Source organism: Chiloscyllium plagiosum, chromosome 9 (genome assembly GCF_004010195.1).
Source record: "Chiloscyllium plagiosum isolate BGI_BamShark_2017 chromosome 9, ASM401019v2, whole genome shotgun sequence".
NCBI classification, from domain to species: Eukaryota; Metazoa; Chordata; class Chondrichthyes; order Orectolobiformes; family Hemiscylliidae; genus Chiloscyllium; species Chiloscyllium plagiosum.
The window spans coordinates 39,617,902-39,642,230 of NC_057718.1; the positions used below are offsets into that span (position 1 = coordinate 39,617,902).

The 24,329-nt window shown below is 41.3% G+C and overlaps 1 protein-coding gene across 3 annotated transcripts in view; it reads left to right on the forward strand.

Moving 5' to 3' along the window:
- The window catches only part of LOC122552801 (TNF receptor-associated factor 5-like), a 67,978-nt gene extending 43,920 nt beyond the window's left edge, over positions 1 to 24,058 (forward strand). For 2 of the 3 annotated variants that reach the window (XM_043695758.1, XM_043695759.1), the window contains exons 5-11: positions 4,073 to 4,234; positions 5,141 to 5,218; positions 11,842 to 11,916; positions 11,997 to 12,089; positions 18,172 to 18,312; positions 21,322 to 21,490; positions 23,285 to 24,058. In XM_043695758.1, coding sequence (XP_043551693.1) covers positions 4,073 to 4,234; positions 5,141 to 5,218; positions 11,842 to 11,916; positions 11,997 to 12,089; positions 18,172 to 18,312; positions 21,322 to 21,490; positions 23,285 to 23,865 — 1,299 coding nt within the window. In that variant the 3' untranslated portion in view covers positions 23,866 to 24,058. The remainder of the gene's footprint in view (positions 1 to 4,072; positions 4,235 to 5,140; positions 5,219 to 11,841; positions 11,917 to 11,996; positions 12,090 to 18,171; positions 18,313 to 21,321; positions 21,491 to 23,284) is intronic. The other variant, XM_043695760.1, reaches the window with a different exon arrangement.
- The last annotated feature ends 271 nt before the right edge of the window (positions 24,059 to 24,329 follow it).

Below are 24,329 nucleotides of genomic sequence, written 5' to 3' on the forward strand. Positions count from 1 at the left end.
CTAACCGTGCTTGCCTGAACATAGGTTCAGTAGCAGGAATGACCCATCATGACTCCATCCCCTATTTAAAATGATCATTAACTATTTTTGGCTTAGTTGCTGCTTGTTTTTTCTGCCTGTTGCTATGATTGTACAAGTCACTGGTACTTTCTGAAGTTTGTTAAAATTTCTAAAGTCTGCATCATGGTGATGGCTGAAAGAGTTTGTCATAACACAAAGGCTTTTGCATAGCAGGTTGCTCCCAAACTCATGTGCAGTAGTAGGCATTTGTCATGGCATATAGCATGACTGAGAGGATGAACAGAGCTCACACCAAATAAAGAAATACTAGAAGGAGGAGGGGGAATGTGAAGGGAGGAGGGCTCTCAGCAAGAAGTTATATCTGCCCTTGACATTCAGGAAGCAATTTTCTTACCTGCGTCAATTCTTTACCAGACTCCTCCGTACAAAACTCTTTTTCTCTCTCAGGTTAACTATGTTATATTTGAACTTTCATTACACAATAAACAATTTGTGACTCCTCAACTTCTCTGAGTCGTCTGTAACCTTTGACCAAATTTTACACGCATTCTAACCGCCTGCTGTGTAAAGAGAAATTTTCAATTTTTCTTTTAATTTGTTCTGTAATTTTTAACTGTTTTTGCTTGTTTCTTACTAACCATTGAAAACAATCCATAATTATTTATCTTAGCTTAACTCTTTTTGTATTTGAATGTTATCTAACCAAACACCTTAAATTAAACTTTTAAATGCACTTAAGCTTCTTTGGACAATTGCAAAGCCTGCTATCAACCAAACAAATCCACACTTTATCTTTTCAATTGCATTTAGATCCTTTTCTGTAATCGATGTTTACAACTGGATATAATACTGCTACTGCTATCTAACTAAAACCTCATACAGGTTTAGCATTACCTTTTCATTTATGGTTTGTTTTCTGTTTTCCTTTTGTAGGACATATCTACTTGTGCTGCCATCTGTAGTAACCTTTTGAGACTGCACCAACTTCCTTCGTCTCCCTAACCCACTTAAAATCTTACCTTTTAAAGTGTATTCATTTTCCACATTCTTACTTCCAGAATATGCTATTTCACATTTTTATATTTTGAACTATATTTAACAGCCATTTTCTGACTTTGACAGCCTATCTCCATCCTTCTGTCCTGCACAGTTCTCACCATCATTTACTATGCACCTAATTTGGTGTCATGGTCAAATTTCAACTCTATTTCCTCAATTGTTAAGTCTAAATTTGTTTATGTACACTGTAAATAAGAGCAACTCCAGCACAAGCCCTGGTGAAACACTACACATTACACTCAAATCTCAAAAATCTTCCTTTTCCACATTGTGTGTTTTCTCTCCTCCAATTAAGTTGTATCAATTCTAGCCACAGTTCCTCCGTTTCTTGTGCTTTGTCTTTGCCATAAATCTAATTGGTAGTTGATTTTCAAGTAACCGTATGCTTTTTAGATTAGATTAGATTACTTACAGTGTGGAAAATGCTACATTTATTCTTCTGCCTGAATAGTACAAATGTATCCACTCACTAGCTGAAATTATTCTGTACTGATCTCACCTCGATTAGTGAATCTTTGCAACTAGATTTTTTGCTTGCTTGTTCACAGGATGTGGGTATTAGTAGATAAGTGAACATTTATTACCGATCTGTAACTATGCTGGAGAAGGTGCGGGTGAGCTGCCTTCTTGAACAAATGGCAGTCTGTGCAGAGTGGGTGCACCCTTAGTGCTGTTAGGAAGGGAATACCAGGATCTTGACAAAGCGACAGTGTATGAAAGATGACATATTTCCAAGTTGGGTTGCTGTGTAACTTCGAGGGGAACTTTGAAGTGGATGTGTTACCATGTATTTGATACCCTTGCCCTATTAGGTGGTAGAGATTGAGAGTTTGGAAGGAGCTATCAAAGAGACCTAGGTGAATTGCTGCAGTGCATCTTGTAGCTATGTTGCACTGCCACTATGCGTCGGGATTGAAGAGGAAGAATGTTTAAGGTAGTGAACAGGCTGCCAATTAAGTGGTAAAAACAATGACTGCAGATGCTGGAAACCAGATTCTGGATCAGTGGTGCTGGAAGAGCACAGCAATTCAGGCAGCATCCGAGGACAGGCAAAATCGACGTTTTGGGCAAAAGCCCTTCATCAGGAATAAAGGCAGAGAGCCTGAAGCGTGGAGAGATAAGCTAGAGGAGGGTGGGGGTGGGGATAGAGTAGCATAGAGTACAATAGGTCAGTGGGGAAGGAGATGAAGGTGATAGGTCAGGGAGGAGAGGGTGGAGTGGATAGGTGGAAAAGGAGCTGGGCAGGTCGGACAAGTCCGGACAAGTCAGGGGATCGTGTTGCTGGAGGTTAGAAACTAGGATGAGGTGGGGGAAGGGGAAATGAGGAAACTGTTGAAATCCACATTGATGCCACCTGGGGTTCCGAGGTGGCCTGCTTTGTCTTGGATGGTGTCAAGTCTCTTGAATGTTCTTGGAGCGGCACCCAATCTAGACAAATGGAGAGTATTCCATCACAATCTTGATTCCTCTAGATGGTGGACAGGCTTTGGGAGCCAGGAGGTGAGTTAGTGGGGTATTAAACTTTGATTCTCAAAATAGAAAAGTCTAAAATACAGATAAAAAAGTTATGTTAATCATTACGAGATTAAGGAAAATTATCTGGAAGAGGTAATCTAATTTTATTTCTCTTTGCATTAGTCAGCCTAACTGTCTGATGCAAAGACAAAATAAATATGAAGAAATTAATTAACTTAGAAAAGTTAACAAACTGCCAAATTAATTTTCTACAAGGTGCACTGTCAAGGTTTCCCCACCAATATTACATTTATTGCAGAAAGATGCTGATTTGAAATCCTTCAAGCTTCTGTTTGAGGGAGTCTTGCTGCACACCTATGATCTTGCACAGTAGGGCAGCATGGTGGCTCAGTGGTTAGCATAGCTGCCTCACAGTGCTAGAGACCTGGATTCGATTCCAGCCTTGGGCGACTGTCTGTGTGGAGTTTGCACATTCTCCCCGTGTCTGTGTGGGTTTCCTCCGGGTGCTCCGGTTTCCTCCCACAGTCTAAAGATGTGCAGATTGGGTGAATTGGCCATGCTAATTTGCCCATTGTATTCAGGGATGGTTACATTAGTCAAGGGTAAGTATAGGATAATAGGGTCGGGGAATGGGTCTGGGTGGGATACACATCGGAGAGTCGGAGTGGACTTGTTGGGTAGAAGGGCCTGTTTCTATACTGTAGGGGTTCTATTCTATAAGTTTTGAGTGGACACATTAGAGCATTTGAGCAGCTTTGTAAATGTTAATGTAGCAAGACAGTGCACAGAGAGGAATATCCAAATATCTAGTATTTACACTCCTAACTCGGTCTCTTCAATACTTCAATGTTTTCCTCCTCACTCTCTTCAGAAATCTCATTTTTTGAAATATATCATAGTTTGTCACTTTGCTATTCTATCTACCTTAGTAGAAATATTTAAGATGGAAAGGGGGAAACTATGGAATGCAGTGACTTAACATAATGCCTAAGTTGAAGTACAGTTCACAATACGAACTGGTATGATTTGCACATTATCAAACTAATTCCTTTATAACGTAGGTTCTCATTTGTACCGTAGAACCGATGGGAATCTGGCTGATTGCACACATTAAAGGGTAAAATTTTGAATTGAGTGCTCTGGAAACAGGATTTCACCTGTTTGGAGCCTATATCAGGAAATTGTCCAGATGCAGCCAATGAATTTCCAATCGGAACTAGTAAATTTCTCCTTTGAATTTGCATTCACACTCTGGTCATTCAAAAAAAAAAGGAAGAAGCCAACCTGGTGTAGTAGGTGCTACTCTTCTAAGCTAGGAGCTAAGACAAGCTTTTCGAAGCAGAGCAGAAAGTACTAAATACAGTTTGGGCTGCTGGTGTTTTATACTGACTTTTTTGGTGTCAAAAGTGTAAAGGATGTTATTCACTTACATGACAACATTTTTCTTGATGAAGATAAATACTGACCAAGTCAAAATCTATGACTTACTGATAATTATTTTTCTCTATTCTTTTAGGATCACCTTAAAAAATGCGAGTTTGAACATGTAGCATGTATCAATGGTTGTGATGCTATCTTACATAGAAAAGATTTAATTGATCATTTGCAAACAGTGTGTGAATATAGAGAAGAAGCCTGCCAATATTGCAAAGTGAAACTGATCTTTAAAAACATTAAGGTAATAGCATATTTGGTGGTTAATCAATTATTTTGTTAGCCAATTCATGATTGCTACATAATTTTGTGCTATTGAGAGTAAAAAGGTACTTAATGCTTTGGTGTTCTGTATATCAGGCTTTGTTTTCATGTGCTGTTCCTGATTTCTGCTGCCTACACAAGAGGCTATTTTGTGACTCTCGACTCATTATCACCAAAAACTCCTGGATTCTAAGATTTGAACATGTACTGATGGGCGACATTACAGTGTTGTAGTGAGGGATTGTTACATGCATTGTCCTTTCAAAGAAAGTTTAATACCAAGGCCTCAATCTGGCCCCTCAGATTTATTGTAGAGATTCCATGGCACAGCTTGAGAATCATAGAATCACTACAATGTGGAGGAAGGCCCTTCGGCCCAACAAGTCCACACCGACCCTCCGAAGAGTAACCCACCCTGATCCATTCCCCTATCCTACTATCCTATATTTACCCTTGACCATTGCACATCCCTGAACACCATGGGCAATTTAGTATAGCAAATTCACCTAACCTGCACATCTTCTGACTGTGGGAGGAAACTTGAGCACCCAGAGGAAACCCACACAGACACTGGGAGAACGTGCAACATCCCTATAGACAGTCGCCCGAGGCTGGAATTGAACCCAGGTCCCTGGCGCTGAGAGGCAGCAGTGCTTACCACTCAGCCAGCATGCCGACCATGTTCATTCTTGCATTCATCCCTAATTTTGGGAGGACATTCCAAAGGCAAATTAGATTATTTTTCTTTCATACTGGAAAGATCAAAGTGGTGCTAATCATATGATGAACCCCAATCAATGATCAGTTAGTATAATTAATATACCTGACTGTTTGCGATGCATCTAATTTGGTACTACTTACAGATTTTGCATTTTTCTTTTACAAGGAGCATGAAGCAGTTGCATGTCCAAATTTTCCGATCCAATGTACATACAATTGTGGTAAAAGTTTATTAAGAAGTGAGGTGAGCAATACTTAAGTAATAAAATTGCAATATTTACATAAAGATGCATTAATTATCAGTAATAATATTTGATTTTAAAAATTTTATTAGCATTTTTCTCCACCTGTCTCAGTCTATCTCACCACAATACACCATGATGTAGGACTGAATCTTAACAGAAGTTACTACATGTTATTTTTGTAGTGCTTCATGGGGGGGTTTCTCTTGCAACGCCTAGCGAGTTTTCTTATGCAAAGGTCCCAACCTCACCTCTTTAACCAGGTGACAAATGCCCCGTGTACAATACTAGCCTGGTTCTCTGACTGACCATAGGTGGAAGTCCCCTCATCCCCCAGTTGATGGGATACCCCAGAATCCTTGATAGCCAAGTCATCTTAGAGCCACAACCCTATACATGGACAAATGTTGGCAGTCTAGTTTACCTTTCACAGTGTATTTATTGGGACATCACCCACAAACCAATGCTACTCCTGGCAGATAGGTTGGCACATCTGACACTTCCTTACACACACATCTGCCCATCCCTTTCCCTGTTACTGTTTAAGCATCAGGGCCATGATTAACTATATGTCCGTAGCCACATCCCATTTTACAATCCTGCTACTGTTTCCCTACTGCCTATCGTAACCCAGTATCTTGCCATTCTTCAAACAGGAAAGCCTTCAATCACTTCAAAACACTCATTTTTATTCACCAACACCAAAAACAAACAGAATTCAAACAAACAGAAACTGCATTTGCCTCTTGAAACAGCAATTGACTTTCCAGTGCCAATGATTTTACAGTAAATAAGAGAACACTGCATTCAGCACATCTGCTGGAAGTGGTTGTCAATTAAGTCCTGTCTGGCTATCATGCTGCAGATAATGTTCCTCCTATTCAAAGCTTCCCCTTCCTCCTCAGAAGAAAGCTCTCCAGGCTCATCGGCCTCCATCACATCCCCTCTTTTCCTCCTTCATTTGGACAGAGCACAGCATACCGGGATTATGCAGCACACTCTGTCCAGAGTATACTGCAAGGCACCAACAGACCAATCTAAGCAGTAGAACCTCATCTTCTGAAGGCCTGTTGTCTGCTTCACGGTGGCTCTGGTCGAAGAATGGGCTACATTGTAAGTGTTCTCCGCCTCAATCAAGGTACTGCATCGTGCAATCATTCATCATGGTTGAAAAGGAGAGCCCTTGTCTGTCTTTGAAAAGCATTTGGCTCTTGAAACTCAGTAGAATCATGAGAGTCCTTGGTGTACCCCACAGTGCTACAGAGTGGTACCAATGATCACAAGTGTATGTTGATAGAATGGCACCCTTTCCCATCAATGAACTCAGCCATGTTGTAAAATTGTCCTCTCAGTGCAACGTGAGTACAGTCTGTGCTCTGCACGGGAGGAAAGCCAGCTTTGTTGTTGAAGGTTACTGCTCGGGATGCAGCACTGACTCGATCATGAGGAAATTAGGTGAATCTGTGAGCCCTGGCACAAATGGATCCACTGTTGTTCATCATTTATAGAAATGATTTGGATGAAAATATTGGAGGCATGGTTAGTAAGTTTGTGGATGACACCAAAATTGGTGGAAGTGGATAGTGAAAATGTTTATCTAAGATTACAACAGGATCTTGATTAACTGGGCCAGTGGACCAAAGAATGGCAGATGGAATTTAATGGAGATAAATGCAAGGTGCTGCATTTTGGTAAGACAAACCAGGGCAGGACTTACACAGTTAATAGTAGGGACCTGGGAGAGAGACCCAAGGATGCAAATACATACTTGCCTTGAAAGTAGAGTCACAGGTAGACAGGATGGTAAAGGTATTTTGCATGCTTAGCTTCATCAGTCACGGCATTGAGTACAGGAACTAGGACATCATGTTATGGCCCTACAAGACATTGGTAAGACCACATTTGGAGTACTGCATACAATTCTTGTCATCCTGCAAATGGAAGGATGTTATTAAACTGGAAAGAGTGCAAAAAAGATTGACAAGAATTTTATCAAAACTGAAAAGTTTGAGTTATAAGGATAGGCTGGGACATTTTCCCTAGAATGTAGGAAGCTGAGGGGTGATATTGTAGACGTTAATAAAGTAATGAGGGGCATAGGTAAGGTGAATAGGCAAGGTCTTTTCCACAGGGTAAGGGAATCCAAAAACTAGAGGACATCGGTTTAAGGTGAGAGGGGAAAAGAGACCTGAGGGGCAACTTTTTCACACAGAAGGTGGTCTGTATATGGAACGAGCTGCCGGGGAAGTGATAGAGATGAGTACAATTATAACATTTAAGAGACATTTGCACAGGTACATGGATAGGAAATGTTTAGAGGGATATGGGTCAAATGTAGGCAAATGAGACTCATTCAGATTTGCAAGTCTGGTTATCATGGACAAGTTGGGCCAAAGGGTCTGTATCCATGCTGTTTGACTCTGACTGTGTCTGACTTGTGGATTGTATCCAACGGCATGCCCTTCAGTCATTTGCAATGGGCAGAGAGATGATTCTACTCACCCAACCTGTACTTGCAGAACTCAGAACATGTTGTCCATCATTAGGTATGGTTCCACGATTGGACAATACTTCTCAAATCTTCCAACCCTGGCAACATCCTTGTAAATCTTTTCTGAACCTGTTCTCAAGTTTTACATCTTTCCTATAGTAGGGAGATGCAGTAACCTAACCACTGTCCTGTTGAGCTGCACCATGACCTCTGTACAAACTGGATTTAGCTAGTTCTGCATTGTACAAATAACATTTTGAATGTTGGTGGAAAAATAGACGGCATTGTATCTGCACTCCGACTCATTCATGAGATTGAGTGAGAGTCATAGCCATGCTTAAAGGACAGGGCAGCCCTGGTCACACAGGGCTTCCTTACCTCATTGTAAGGAAGCAGAAATCTGAAAGTTCTCAAAAATATAGGCATCATGCCAACTTCCAGAGTGGTATAGACTTCTAGGCCCTGAGGTGATTACAGATAAACTTTTATCTGTTCATGGAATGGAATCTATGAAAACTGCTGCATTATGATATGGTATTCTCAATATAACCTGTGCACAGTCTATAGTGCAGTGAACCTGGGAAGCCAGCTATGTTGCAAATCCTACTGCTTCCACTGCAGCACTGTCCTTGTCATGGAGAATCAAATTGAAGCCATATGATCTGACACAAATTGCCTCGGTAATAGCCTCCATGCATTTGTGGGTCGTGGATTGAGAAAACCCACACAGTTCCCGAATGGATCCTTGGAAGCAGTTAGTTTCATAAATATTTAGTGCAGTTGTTGCCTTGATGATCACTGGAATAGAGTGACCATCGTGGAAATGGCATCGAAGATGGTAGACTCCGGACCTCTTGTACCACCTCCTCCTTTCTGAGAGAACCTTCAGCTGTGACTACTTCATGTGGAGACTATTTGGCAGCCACTGGAGGTTATTGGTGGTCCTGGGCTTGCTGGTGTATTTGTTCCTCTGTGTAGAAATCATAGCAACAATGACAGTAACCATTGTTGTGGCTTGTTACATTGATCACAGTTCCACTGAATTTGTGGGGGAAATATCAGAAACAGAACAGGTCAGTAGTAATGTGAGTAGTCAGCATTCACATCTTACACAAATGACAATTTAGCATCATCCTGATACAGTGGGACATGGTGGACTTTGACAAGGATGGCTCTGGAATATCTTGTCAGGGATCTTTGACATAATGGACCTTATTCCAATGTATGCAGCACAAGACATGCCACACAAATATAGTAGGAAATTGTAAATACAGTAGGATTACTGAAAATCTGACACCCCACCCCACCCTGCATCCTTAGAAAGGCAGCTTGGGTTTGAAGAGTATGTTGACAGATGCCTACAGTTCAAGGTGCAGTCTGAGATCTTGGATTGTCTTTGGAAGAATGGTGGCCCTCCCATGCCATTTTTGATGTTGCTTGTGATAACTGTGATCAATCTGCAGTTACCAATGACATGGTCAAGGTTGCTTGTGACCAAGATTTGTAACCCCCACAATTGGACATATGCAGAGTTCTATGACAACAAATGTCTTTATCCTGAACTGTGTAATGTCTGATTAATGCTATTGCCCTGTACAGCCTGCTACTCAGACAGAAAGAAACACTTACTCCATCTACTCCAGCTGTAGTCAAAGCCCCCTCCATTTCCAATGAACATCTGTGATTCAGATGAAGGTGGAAGGCAACACAGGTCACACTTCACACAGTGAGTCACATGTTCAGCCTGTTCACCTTACCCCCTCCCTCCACCCCACAACAAAGCTTCATGTTCCTTTTCCTTGCACTCCCTGGCACCACCTCTATTCTTAGCTTCCACATGATCTCATACAGCTCCTTGAAATACAACTTCATCTTCCAACATTACTCCTGGTTCCAGTCCTCCAAGATTAGCTAAGATATAAGTGTGGTGATGCACTGGCTCCCCCATCAAAGCCAAGATGGTGATAACCATCAATGACTGCACCCTCCAATCCCACTGTACCCAAGTCCTCTAATGCACCATCTTCTTCCCCCACTTACATGTTGAGTTGGTCCCATTTTGCATGGGTTTCCTCCGGGTGCTCTGGTTTCCTTCCACAGTCGAAAGATGTGCAGGTTAGGTGAATTGGCCATGCTAAATTGCCCATAGTGTTAGGTGAAGGGGTAAATGTAGGGGAATGGGTGTGGGTGGGTTGCGCTTCAGCGGGTCAGTGTGGACTTGTTGAGCCGAAGGGCCTGTTTCCACACTAAGTAATCTAATCTAATCTAATCTAATCTAATTTTGCTGGTTCCAATCCACACTAGTGACTTCAACTTCCCTACCACAGCAGTGGCCCCGACAAAGCCCTTGACTCTGAGTTAGCAGGCCCCCAGGACTGACAGTAGACCACCCCCTGACCAGTTTGAATGAACAGCCCAATTAATGGATGACCAGACACTGACTGACATGAGGTGCACCAACATATTCATCTGACTACTGCTGACAAGCTGCCTGGCTTTGTGCCTCCACTAAATGACAAGGCGAGACAGAAGAGCTCTGAACATGACCAGTACCAGCCTTCATGGACAGGGGGTGCAGACAGTCACTGCCCATTGATGTTGGGCACTGTTGACCAAAATGGAGGCCCAGACTCGCAAACGGTGATTTGGAGCCACCATTACTGACTCTGCCCCTCATGTCAGGAGTTGTCACTGTCTAGATTCTCTAGTGAGAGAACAGCAAACTGTATATAAATGAGGTGGATTAGGCATTTATGAAATGTAAATGCATACAAATAGGCCTCTTGTCACTCACTGGCATGACTCTATCTCATCATTGGGTGGAAAGTTGAACTTATTTTCTTAACATTGTGACTGTCATTTTTCTGACCTTATCATTTTTCCCAATTGACTCAGCATTGCTTACGTTTTTCTGGGGCTGGGAAAATTCAGCTCCATGTTACTTTTTTGATCTTCATAATAGTGTTCAGCCTATTTATAAGTTTGGGTTGAAGAAATTAAATAACTATGTATTGCCTTAGAAGAAGTAGGTACAAAAAAAGTTAATACTGCTGTATTCAACATTATCTATTTTAATGTATTTTCTATAATTCTTTGGTATTTGCTTTGTGTGAAAAATAATTCAGCAGAATTTATCTCCCAGGCATAAAAACATAATTAATTTTAATAATAGAAGATTGTGGTATGATGTACACTTCATTCAGTACTATGGGAATGAGAAATCCTTCATTAATATGAATAATCATGGCTTGATGCTAACCTTCAAATAAATGACTCAACAATTCAACAGCAACAAATTTGCTAAATTGCAGAGGGACTGTTCTGTTCTTTCATTTCTGGGTCCAGACTGATGAGGTGATAGCAAACTTTTGATTAAATAAATGTGCATTTAAGGGGTTACTATCCATGGTGCATCTCTTTTACATGAAACTGGTTTTAATACAATTATGGAATAAATTCATGTCACAGCATGTGAATGGCTGCTTTGAGAAATAGAACTCACAAATTCAAAGGACAAGAAATGTCTCTTCAAAATGGGATTGAGTGAGAACGAAGGGAGCTTTTGTCTATTACATCTTAACAACATGCTGAAATGTGCCTGGAGTATTTCAAAATGGATTAGATTAGATTCCCTACAGTGCGGAAACAGACCCTCCGGCCCAACAAGTCCACACCGACCCTCCAAAGAGTAACCCACCCAGATCCATTCCCCTACTCCCTACTAATGCACCTATCACTATGGGCAATTTAGCATGGCCAATTCACCTGAATTGCACATCTTTGGACTGTGGGAGGGAACTGGAGGAAACCCACGCAGATACAGGGAGAATGTGCAAACTCCACGCAGACAGTCACCCGAGGCTGGAATCGAACCTGGGTCCCTGGTGCTGCAAGGTAGCAGTGCTAACCAATGAGCCACTGGAACACACTATAGTTAAGATTTTATGGCCTTCTGTCAACTTGATTTGCACAAAAAGACCCAAACACACTTTTTCCCCTCTTAGTTGGAAGGGCCCAGTTTTGGATCCACAGTTAATTTTATCAAGGAGTTCCAATCACACATTCAGATAATGACAGCTATTATCATTCTCTCCACTGAGTTGGTGTTACAAAATATTTATGGTTTCTCTGTAGCTTGACTCACACTTGATGGAATGTCCAGAAGCTGAAGTGGAATGTAGCTACAAAAAATATGGTTGCCATGTCAAGGTAAGTAACAATATTAACTTTCATATCACCAATTATTTAAAATCATAAAACAATGCATAATTGTGACATTATTTTTACAGGAAAAGCGGTGGATGATAAGGGAACATGAACATTCTTATTTAAATGAACATTTGTTGCTCGTTGTTACAATCAATACTAAATTAGAAGAACAGGTAATGCTTTCTGAAAAGCACTTGCATATTATTTGTTGCCAGTTTGAGTTGATGCCTGTAATCTCTGATATTGTCATGCTCCTAGGCTCCCTCCTCAATCCTTCCAGACTTTAGGCTTTCCAGAGTTTCCTGAGCACCTATGACACTTAGGTCTCAAGACTTTGTTTCAAAAGCCTGCACTACCTTTTATACATCAGAAAACATCCTCAATGTTTACAATTGCAGGAATCCTCCATTCAGAGCTCTCTGATCTCAGACCAGCCATTGCTTTGCTCAAATACAGGGAAATTCCTTTGAAATGAATCAATTTTTCAGACCCTGCTTGTCCCTGCTGTAAAATTTGATCATTTCACAGATTATCCAAAAGGATTGAGGGATTGCAAGCAATTTTATTGAAGAACTACAGCTTAAATACAGTACATAATTAGACCAGATACAGCCCGATGTGTAACCTCTAACCCATGAGAATGGTTTACTAGCCCAGAATGAGAGGGACTGTGGAAAGGCAGCAGGATTTGATCTTGCTGCCTGCTGTAATATTTTCTTCGTTTTTGTGACCAGGGTGAGATATTAAACTGAAAGGTAGCATGGATCCAACTCAAGGCTGAGCTGAGCAAGGTGTTGAACTGAAGCCAACATGGACAAATCTCGGGGAACTCTCCTCCACTTCTTTCTCAAAAAGCTCTTGTGAGGAAAATATCATCTATTAACTTTATTGTGTGTCAGCTCAAGCAGCTGCTGAGGAATTGCCCTCAACTAACTTACAATTCTGTAAGCACTATTATTTTTACATTACATTTCCAGAAAACCTTTTTGTAGTCATTCCCAGCGCTCACGATCATCTGGTGATCTCAGACACCAGTCTCCTCAAAGTATTCTTCTTTTCTCTGTGTGGAACATTTTCTGCAATTTGTTTCACCTGGAAGAGATAAGCCAGAAGCTATAACATGAGAGGGCACCACTCCGCATCTAGCAAGGCTGACCAGCAGAATCTGCTGCTCTTAGTGTCTTCCATAGAGAGGATTTACACATTAAAAATTAACTTGTTTGACCATGTTATGAAATGTATCTTCTGTGCCCATCAGGTTCTGGCGTGAAACCTGAACAAGGAGCTTTTGGCTCAGAAATAGAACACTACTCACTGCACCTCAAAACCTTCCCTGAAAGTGTTCCCAGATCCTCATTTCAGTACTGCCATGATATAAACTGCTTTCCTTATGCTTCCAGAACTTAGGGCCAATATGAATGCAAATAAATTAATAACCCACCTAATACTACTCGGTAAAGTGAAGAGTTCAACCTCATATAGTCTCTGATTAACTGTAAGTAGCAGTATTAACTACCAGTTGTTAAATATGGGTGCACATTTGGGTGCATGGCGCTCATCTTATAGGCACCACCCTTGGTGGTCTAAAATGGCATTCACAGCATGTGCACACATCTGGAGTAAGTCAAGCCAGACACCATATTGACAAATGTGTTAGTGTTTGTGCACAAAGCTCCCATCAGAAACATGCAGGGTGGGCCACTCACGTGATCAGTCAGCTTGTAACAGTGATTTAACATCGGCATTGCCATTTTGAAGTTCAGTAATCCAGCTATTGTCTTTTCTTAGTCTTGTACAGGTATGCAAGCAGCAGCAGGAAGAAAACTCTGCCTAACTAGCAGTGCTGTTTTAAGGCATCGTCAACTACTTACAGCATAGTTGCTGGTTTATTTCTATTGGCTGTTGTGATTGTGCAAGTGTCGGATACTTTCTAGCATTCTTTAAAGCTGCTAAAGTCTACAGGGACCTCTGTGGCAGGTGGTGTCTGTAAAGTTTTGTCAGTTTTGCTGGCTGTAAAAATTCTAAACCACAAACCACTTACTCCCACACATGGGTGAACTAGTAGTCATCTGCCTTGGAGAATAAACTGAGGGCTTGCAGATCAGAACAGGCTGCAATAAGAAGCAGGGGGAGGGAGAGAAGGACTCCCTGCACAACATTCAGGATGTTCAGGAAGCAACTTGTCTGAATCTCAGCAAGAAACCGTACACTACCTGAAATATTAACAAGTGAGTGAGGACATTCTCACTGAAATCTAGCAATGGCTGTCTCCACAACTGCAGCCTCAGAGCAGAGTAAGGGTTGCATTGTCATGGTGAAGGGGACAGTATTTTTGCACTGGGGTCCTTGCAAATATCAGGTACCTTCATTCTGTGGCAGACCACTATTCATTTGTCATCACAACCAACCTACTAGCTATTAGACAAGGAAGGCTATTCTATAACAACATTGCTCATGACTTAAGTGTGCAATCCATGCACTTTTGCAGTGTAGTAATCATAAAAGCTTTGCTATTGTACAAAATGAGATGAAGCAGACCATTAGCCTGCTGAAACAGCGAGTGGGACTTGGTGCAACTGATGTGCATTGAACTGACCATTTGAAGAACCAGTGGCAAACCTGCATTGCTCCTGAGCAGGAAGCCCAACTGAATTTAAATGCCTTTCAGAAATTTAGCTGGCCAATGTCCAGCCATCCCAGGCATCAGGACATTGAAAGCAGAAATCACACCCATTGTGAGCTGCTGGTCAATCTGAGAAGCATCCTGGGGGACGTCTACAGTACTCTCCTGATGAAGAGCTAATGCCCAAAATGTCAATTCTCCTGCACCTCAGATGCTGCCTGACCTGCTGTGCTTTTCCAGCACCATACTCTCGACTCTGATCTCCAGCATTTGCAGTCCTCACTTTCTCCAGAGTGTGTGCCAGATTCCATGATAGTCTTTTGTGTGTCAGTGTCACACCATCATGAGGGCACAGCCCTTCCCGCTAACTAAACAGAGAGTAGCTGAGGACCAAAGTGGAGAAAGATGGAGGAGGTAAACTGGACAACCTCAGTTTACCCAGGTTCTGTATGAACAACCCACCTGACTGTGAACCCTGTAACCCTAACTTTAGTCCCTCATTCTCTGAGCTCACCTTCCCTCTGTCAATCCCACTGCAGTGTTCACAATGTGAAACAATAAATCCAACAAGAAATATGCATTCCAAACCATGTCAAATGGCATACAAACACCAATCAGTCATCCTCATGCATTCCATTGTCATCAGGGTCCATTTTCCTGCCCTCTAGCTCCTATTCAATACAAATCCAATGGCCACAGCATGGTGGCTGGGAGCTGCTGAATTTCAATGGGAGAGACTGCAGAGAGAAGATGACCAACTCTGAGCCCACAAAGCCTGGTTTCAGACAGCGCTGTTTTAGCATAGTCAGGTTGGCTGACTGACAGGCTAAGGCTCTGGCAGAACATTGAATACTGCCATCATGAGAGAAGACAGCAAGTCTTTACAGAGACATTGCTAGTCCCTAGTATAACCTCAGCCATTCTGGCATTGTGTTGAAGGACAAATTGCTGGACTGTAGCTGAAATATTCTTGACACAACAATCCACAGTCACACTGACAGCTGTCCAAATGTGTATGGCAGCAAGCAAATCTTTAGCTTTAGTTAACACAGATATTGGGGGGCTGCTTCAGCTGCAGTAAAAGGTGATGTATCAGTTACTGCACATTCTATCATAGTTGGATCCAGAGGTGTGCTAGTGAGTTTGCCACCAGTTTCATGCTGAAAGAATTAGGTTACAAGCTCTGTGCAGACCCTTTTGCAAATTTGGTGCTGGATCCCTCTGTGCTTTTTTTTGTATCCAGAGCAGGCTTTCTGGCAGGCCTGACAAAGCACCAAGCATTATATTGTGCACTTGATTTAACCTCCTCTGTAGCCCGCCCCATCAAAATGTTCACCTGAGGTCTCTGTGGTAGACTTCAGGAGAGCCCACCCACTGGTGAGCTGACAGCTATGCAACACTTACCCTGGCCAATACAGGCCACTTGTGCTCACTGCATCGATGCTATCCTCCACTTTACAGGCAGTGTCAGTCTCTGCCCTAGTGGTAACAAATTGTAAATGAAGTTCTGATGTTTTTTCATCATTAGTATTTTCATCTTCCACCTATCATTCTGGTGGCTGTGGTTCCTGAGTATTTGGAAAGAAATTAAGTAGAGGGGTAAAGTTGTGGTGAGAGGCAATATTGGAGAAAGTAAGAGATGCATACTCGCACAGTCTGCACCTTATAAATCAGAAGCGAGTGTAGGATGGGAGAGGACACTGCCTGGGGAGGTAGGATGGGAGAAAGAGGATTAGGTATGGTTATACTGTCATCTTCTATAGTTTCACCTCCACCCACTCCAGTGATGGTGATCTTCTGCCTGGCAGTAAGGACAGGCCTCTTCCCCACACTGTAAGTTTGCTTTGTTTCCAGTTGTGCAACGTCTTTTCCTGAGAGAGAGGGAGAGGATTGTCAGTGGGTGTGGTGTAGTCTGCCTGTGTGATGTGGCTGTCAGTAGAATAGCTGTGTAGATGTGGGTGTGAAGCTTACAGCAGTGCTCAGTGTTTGATGGTGAGGGAAACTGTGATTGTTAAGTAAAAGTTCTGTTGTCACAGACTGTTAGGAGATGAGCAGCATCTGAGATTGTGGTCTACTTGATTGGACGTGACGTTTGAAGACAAATTTGCTGGTTTTCACTACTAGTGAGGTCATTGAACTTTATGCAGCTCTGTACAGGTACTTGGGCTTGATTCCTGGCATTGTCCAGCAGAGCTGACTGGCCCCACTGTCTTCCAAACATTTGGAGGGCCTCCTGGCTTCCCATACATACATACTTTCCTGCTTTGCATCTTCGCCACTAAGATCTCGTGTGCAGTATCTGAGAATCTTGAAGCAGACTCTTTCCTATGTTATGCCATTATTCAGTGCATTTTTAATGTCAGAGTGCCTTATACAAAACAATTCAGCACTTGTGCTTCAGTATAAGGCACGTCCTCATCAAGAGAAACAGACCAATTTTACTTACTGTAGGCTAACTTCAACCTAGCCCCTCTCAATTTTGATTCCCTCTGTTGAGGTGTAAAGCAACTCAATGGTGAATTTAGTTTTAGCTGCACACTACAATCTTAGTACCAAACAGCAAACACCAGACTCTGTATGTTGGCAATCTCACATTGACAGCATGAAAGACAATGGTGCTTTGTGAGTCCCATGTCATGGGTTTTCCAATTTAGCGTGTATGCTATTATGAAAGTGTTTTATAAAGAAAGAACTTGCAATTGTAAAACATCATTCAAGTTCTTGGAAAGCTCCAAAGACCTTAAAGCTGATAAATTACTTTTGGAGTGTAGTTATTGTTATTATGAGGAGAGGCTGTGTAGATTGGGATTATATTCATTGGAATTCAGAAAGATGAGGAGGGATCTTATAGAAACATATAAAGTTATGAATGGAATCAATAAAATAGAAATAGATAAGATGTTTCCACTGGTAGGTGAAACTAGAACAAGAGGTCATGGCCTCAAGATTAGAGGAAGCAGGTTTACAATTGAACTGAGAAGGAACTTCTTCACCCAGAGGGTTGTTAATCTATGGAATTCCTTGCCCAGGCAAGTAATTGTCGCTACTTTCAGTAATGTTTTTGAAAAATAAAGGAATTAAGGGATATGGTGAGAGTGTGGGTAAGTGGAGCTGAGTTCACAAAAAGATTAGCCATGATCCTACTGAGTGGCGGAGCAGGCTCGAAGGGCTGGCCGGCCTACTCCTGCTCCTAGTTCTTATAAAGGCAAATTGAACTCAGTAATCTAAAGTATTTAGCCTTAATATTGTTACTTTGGTAGTGTAATTTTTATTCATCTAATGTAATCCATTAGTAACATTGTTTGGAAACATTACTACATCTGCAGAGGTATTCCAGAGACGTGGGTAGCTGAGGGGATTCACACAGATCACAATGACCTTTCATTTTGAGCAATTTACAGAAACATTTTACACAATGCTCTTATTTGCTGAGTTGAAGAAAATACTGTAAAATTTGTTACAGACAAACTGCACATACAATTAAAATTGAAATATAGGTGACCACACGAGGAGTATGAATGTTTACAAGGGGTTGAAAAGAATTGTTGCTCAGTTTTACTGTTGGCCTACTTGCAGTAATTCCTAATGTTGTTAAGTTTTATTCAAACTTCTCTTTAATTTCTTAATGCTAGATTTTAGATTTAAAAAACACTTTATGTGAAAGGAATCAAGCCATCATTCAATTAGAAGAACAGATCAGCAAACTTGACATGGAAATGAGGCAATTAAATGGGCACATTTCCAAAAATGATGATGAAGTTGCAAGAACACAGGTAAGAAATTTCTCTGAGTGGGATTTTCATTGATCACCATCTTTGTAAATAGTTCTGTGCACCCTAAACTGGTAGCTAAATACCTCTGCTTTGGCCATTTGTGACTGGTAAGGCCTCAGCTTAGGCAATAGAGATGTGGAGCAGATTTCCTGCTCTTTTGATCAGAGGAGATACGTGGAACCACTAACTTAGAGTCATAGAGATGTACAGCATGGAACCAACCTGTCCATGCCGACCAGATATCCCAACCCAATCTAGTCCCACCTGCCAGCACCTGGCCCATATCCCTCCAAACCCTTCCTATTCATATACCCATCCAAATGCCTCTTAAATGTTGCAATTGTACCAACCTCCACCACATCCTCTGGCAGCTCATTCCATACATGTACCACCCTCTGCGTGAAAAGGTTGCCCCTTAGGTCTCTTTTATATCTTTCCCCTGTCACCCTAAACCTATGCCCTCTAGTTCTGGACTCCCCGACCCCAGGGAAAAGACTTTGTCTATTTATCCTATCCATGCCCCTCATAATTTTGTAAACCTCTACAAGGTCAACCCTCAGCCTCCGACGCTCCAGGGAAAACAGCCCCAGCCTGTTCAGCATCTCCCTATAGCTCAAATCCTCCAACCCTGGCAACTCCCAGTATTCCATGAGATCTAACCTTGCTAATCAATCTCCCACAGGGAACCTTGTCGAATGCCTTACTGAGGTCCATATAGATCACATTTACCGCTCTGCCCTCAGCAATCCTCTTTGTTACTTCTTCAAAAAACTCAATCAAGTTTGTGAGACATGATTTCCCACGCACAAAGCAATGTTGACTACCCCTAATCAGTCCTTGCCTTTCCAAATACATGTACTTCCTGTCCCTCAGGATGCCCTCCAACAACTTGCCCACCACCGACATCAGGCTCACCGGTCTATAGTTCCCTGGCTTGTCCTTACCACCCTTCTTAAACGGTGGCACCATGTTAGCCAGCCTTCTGGCACCTCACCTGTGACTATCGATGATACAAGTATCTCAGCAAGAGGCCCAGCAATCACTTCTCTGCTTTCCCATAGAGTTCTAGGGTACACCTGATCAGGTCCTGGGGATTTATCCACCTTTATGCATTTTAAGACATCCAGCACTTCCTCCTCTGTAATATGGACATTTTGCAATGTGTCCCATCTATTTCCCTACATTCTATATCTTCCATATCCTTTTGCACAGTAAAAACTGATGCAAAATACTCGTTTAGTATCTCCCCCAATTTCTGCGGCTCCACACAAAGGCCGCCTTGCTGATTGATCTTTGAGGGGCCCTATTGTCTCCCTAGTAACCCTTTTGTCCTTAATGTATTTGTAAAAACCCTTTGGATTCTCCTTAGTTCTATTTGCCAACGCTATCTCATGTCCCATTTTTGCTTTCCTGATTTCCCTCTTAAGTACACTCGTACTGCCTTTATACTCTTCTGAGGATTCACTCGATCTGTCTATATCTTACATATGCTTCCTTCTTTTTCTTAACCAAACCCTCAATTTCTTTAGTCATTCAGCATTCCCTGTACCTATCAGCCTTTCCTTTCACCCTAACAGGAATATACTTTATCTGGATTCTCGTTATCTCATTCATGAAGGCTTCCCATTTTCCAGCCATCCCTCTACCTGCGAACATCTGCCCCCAATCAGCTTTTGACAATTCTTGCCTAATACCGTCAAAATTAGCCTTTCTCCAATTTAGAAGTTCAACTTTTGGATCTGGTCTACCCTTTTCCATCACTATTTTAAAACGAATAGAATTATGGTCGTTGGCCCTAAAGTGCTCAGTCACCGGCCCTGCCTTATTTCCCAAGAGTAGGTCAAGTTTTGCACCTTCTCTTGTAGGTACATCCACATACTGAATCAGAATATTTTCTTGTACACACTTAACAAATTCCTCTGCATCTAAACCCTTAACACTATGGCAGTCCCAGTCTAAGTTTGGAAAGTTAAAATCCCCTACCATAACCACCCTATTATTCTTACAGATAGCTGAGATCTCCTCACAAACTTGTGGAAAATAAACAAAATTCCAGAAGGATCCCAGGCTAAAACTGGCAGAATGTTGTTTTCCCCTACCCAATCTTAAAAATGCTTACTTCTATAATTCAAACCAAGCATTGAAAACAGTCAGTCATTTTAAAAAATCCTCTAATTATTTATTTGCCCTTTTTGTTGTACTTTAAAAGAATTGGCTCTCTGCAAAAGAGAAAAACATGCTATTGTTTTTGTTTTATTTTGTAATAGAGAAGTACAGTTCTTTCGAATTGAAACTGTTCAACTAGGGATGAAATGATAATCATTCACAATGGCCTAGATTTTCCATGGCCTGACATTGGTTATTCCAGTGTAGATGAGGGTTACAAAGAATTGTCGGAGAAATTGAAGATTCTGCTAGACAATCTCCATATGCCTGGAAAATCTTCATTTAGATCAGACAATTCAGAGTTTCAATGAAATTATGTAAATACTTCCTCAGGAAATATTAGACTATTAAATCCGTAGCCTAACTGGTGATAACTATTCAACTGACCCCAACCTTATCTCAAATGCCCTCAACTACACCTCCTAATAGACCTCTTACAAGACCATGGTCTGACCACCACCCCTTTCCCACTTTGCCTCAGTCTCACTTCCCAGCTGCTCAACTCCTACTATCGCCGCTCCACACCCAACCACAACCCCCTCCACCTCCCCTGGCAGGACCCAATACCCCATTTTGCCTTCCACTGCAGATCTGCTCTCTTTTATCTCACTCTGAACCTAACCACACTTTCACTGCTCTGGACCCAGTGGGACTGATCCCCAAATTGATCATCCATTCTGCACCCAACTCCCCTTTCATTCCTATTCCCTTGTTGTGGCACCTACCCTTTGTATGGTATTACTTGGATACTGTAAAGTTGTAATACTTCTCTGCCAATTTTCTACCCTTTTTTGATCTATTTTATTCTAATTGTTATGTCAACATACTGTTGCTTTAAAACAGAAAATGCTAGCTGGGCATACTGACAAAATAATAAAGATTGAGCAGCAATCACAACAACTTTGTAGAAGATTTGATGAAGAAGGAAGAAGTGAAATCTCAGCCCTGAAGGAAATCATCAATGTGTTAAAGGAAAAAGTGGATTGTGCTGAAAATAGCATTGCATCACTAGGTCTGTGTTACTTCCAACGTTCTTTCTCGACAGCAATGGTACATTTTGTATTTTAATTTATTGTGAATTTGGCAAAGTTTAATCAATTTTAAGCAGAGCTGAACTACTATATTCAGAATTCACTTCAATTGACATTGAGTGGACAATTAAACCCACAATCCAAGGGGTAGACCGTAATGACACAGGAGCATGTTTCACACAAAACATTGGCTTTTTGGCTCTCACCAAAAAGCGGTTCAAGAGCATAAAATGTAGCAACAATAGGTGATTGAGGGTAGATGCTAATTCTAAGTCCAAGCAATTAAGTAGAATATGTTACAACAAAAACAAATTGCTGGAGAAATTTAACAAGTCTGTTAGCATCCATGGAGAAAGTAACAGAGTTCATGTTGAGAGTCCAGTGACCTTTCTTCAGAACATAGAAACATCGTACAGCACAGAAACAGGCCCATTGGGCCAACTCGACCATGCCAACCAAGTTTCCACAACTAAACTAGTCCCATTTGCCTGTGTTTGCCCCACATCTCTCTAAACCTTTCCTATTCATGTATCTGTCCAAATGTCTTTTTAATGTTGTAATTGTACCTGCATCCCGTATTGCCTCTGGCAGTTCATTCCACATGCAAACTACCCTCTCTGTGAAAAAGTTACCCCTCAGGTCCCCTTTAAATCTTTCTCCTCTCACCCTAAAAATATGCCTCTCGGTAAAAGACCTTTTCTACTCACTTATCTATGTCCCTCATGACTTAATAAACCTGTATAAGGTTACCTCTCAACCTCCTACAGTCTACTGAAAAAAGTCCCATATTAAATCGCGGAGCAAGCTTGAAGGAACATCATTGGACTTGAACTGTTGACTCTGCTTTCTCTCCACAGATACTGACAATTCTGTTGAATTTCTCCAGCAATTTCTGTTTTTGTATCGGTTTCCAGCATTCGCAGTTCTTTTGTTTTATTTAAGTAGAATGTGGTTCCTCTTTACCTCAAAGATTACAGCACATGGATTGATTAATGATAAACATGAGAACTGAAAGTGAACTTGTGGTGTTTGAAATTTCACAGATCCAAACAAAACATGCATTGTCTGGCATTCCTGGGCTGTTGTGAAATTTTGATCCTGAAAAATTTAGTTTTTGAAAGGCCCAGAGTTCCCTGTGACTGCTTGGGTGTGTAGGAACAGCCCATTCTGCCATTGCATTAGTTGTGCCTAATCTGTATTCCTACTTTGGTTCCATATCTCTTGATATTCTTATGTAACAAAATCTATCAATCGTTCTCAGTCTTGAAATTTTCAATTGTGCTAGCTTCCAGCCTTTTGGAGGAGATAGTTAAGATTCTTACGTGTGGGGAAAAGATATTTCCTGATTTTACTCCTGAATGCTCTATCTTTGAATTTAAGATTGAACTCTCTAGTTCTGGATCTCTCCATCTGAGAAAGTGGTTTATCTGTGTTTACACTTTCAGATTCCTTAATCATTTAAATACTGTGATTCAGGGTCTTTTGACCCTCCCGACACTCTCATTCTTTCACTCACGTAAATTCTATCAACGTACCTGCTTTCGCACTTTCTCAGTCCTGCAGGATTGCTAATATATCACCATTTTTGTAATGTATCACAGAAACTGAAGCAGCTTGTATCAGAACCTATATTGTTTTGCTTTTGAAATTCAGAATATAATTTAATAGTTATTAATAATCAAAGTATATATAGTATTGCAGCTAACAATACTTTGAAAGTTGGCAACATTTTAAGGGCATGAGTTGGATTGTATTATGCTTTTTTTTCACTTTAGCCACTTTCGAGCCCTGCCTGAAGCAACATGAATCATTACTAAATGCTCATAAGAAACTTCTGGAGAAGAATGATGAAAGATTTCGAGTTATTGAAGCTACTAGCTACAATGGTAAACTGATTTGGAAGATCAACAATTACAAAGCACGAAAGCAGGAAGCAGCAGAGGGACGTGCACCTTCTCTTTTCAGCCAGCCCTTTTACACCAGTCGCTGTGGATATAGGTTATGTGCTAGGGCATACTTGTACGGAGATGGCACAGGCAAAGGAACACACCTATCTTTGTTTTTTGTGGTTATGAAAGGTGATTATGACTCTCTCTTGGCATGGCCATTCAAGCAAAAGGTCACCCTTTTACTGCTCGACCAGGGTCCTAAGAAAAACCATATTGTAGAGTTCTTTAAGGCTGATGCCAGCAGCACTAGCTTTCAAAGGCCAGTTTCTGAAATGAATATCGCATCCGGATGTCCAAAGTTTGTATCTCACACTGTGCTTGAAAGTGGGAAAACTGCAACGTTTATCAAAGATGATACATTATTTATCAAAGTTATTGTAGATTTATCTGATCTTGAAGATCTATAAAAGAATTTCCAAACATTTATAGCTATTTATGTAATTCAGGGAAGACATTTGCACATGAATTAAAGGAATTAATCGACATTGTTGACTATTGAGAACTATGAATGATTAGAAGTTTATATTTGTAATCTTTGTGAATATTTCTATTTTTATATTAAACACTCCTTCATATAAAGAGTTATTTTTTGAATAGTGATCAATGCATTATTTTGTTTGCGTGATGATTCAGTTCTGTATTACCACTGGAGCCACACAGCACAACTCCAGGCCCTGTGGATGGGGAATTCAGTGCTTCCAACCATTAACAGTGCGACCTGTTTCCTGTGAAGATGTGTCATGTCTGTCCCACAGGACTTGTCAACTGGCAGACTATAACATTGAACAGCCGTACAGTTGGCTGCGTGTGCAGTTTACAGACTCAAACTGTGCTGCTCCACTCAACATACGTTACGCGCTGAATGACAAGC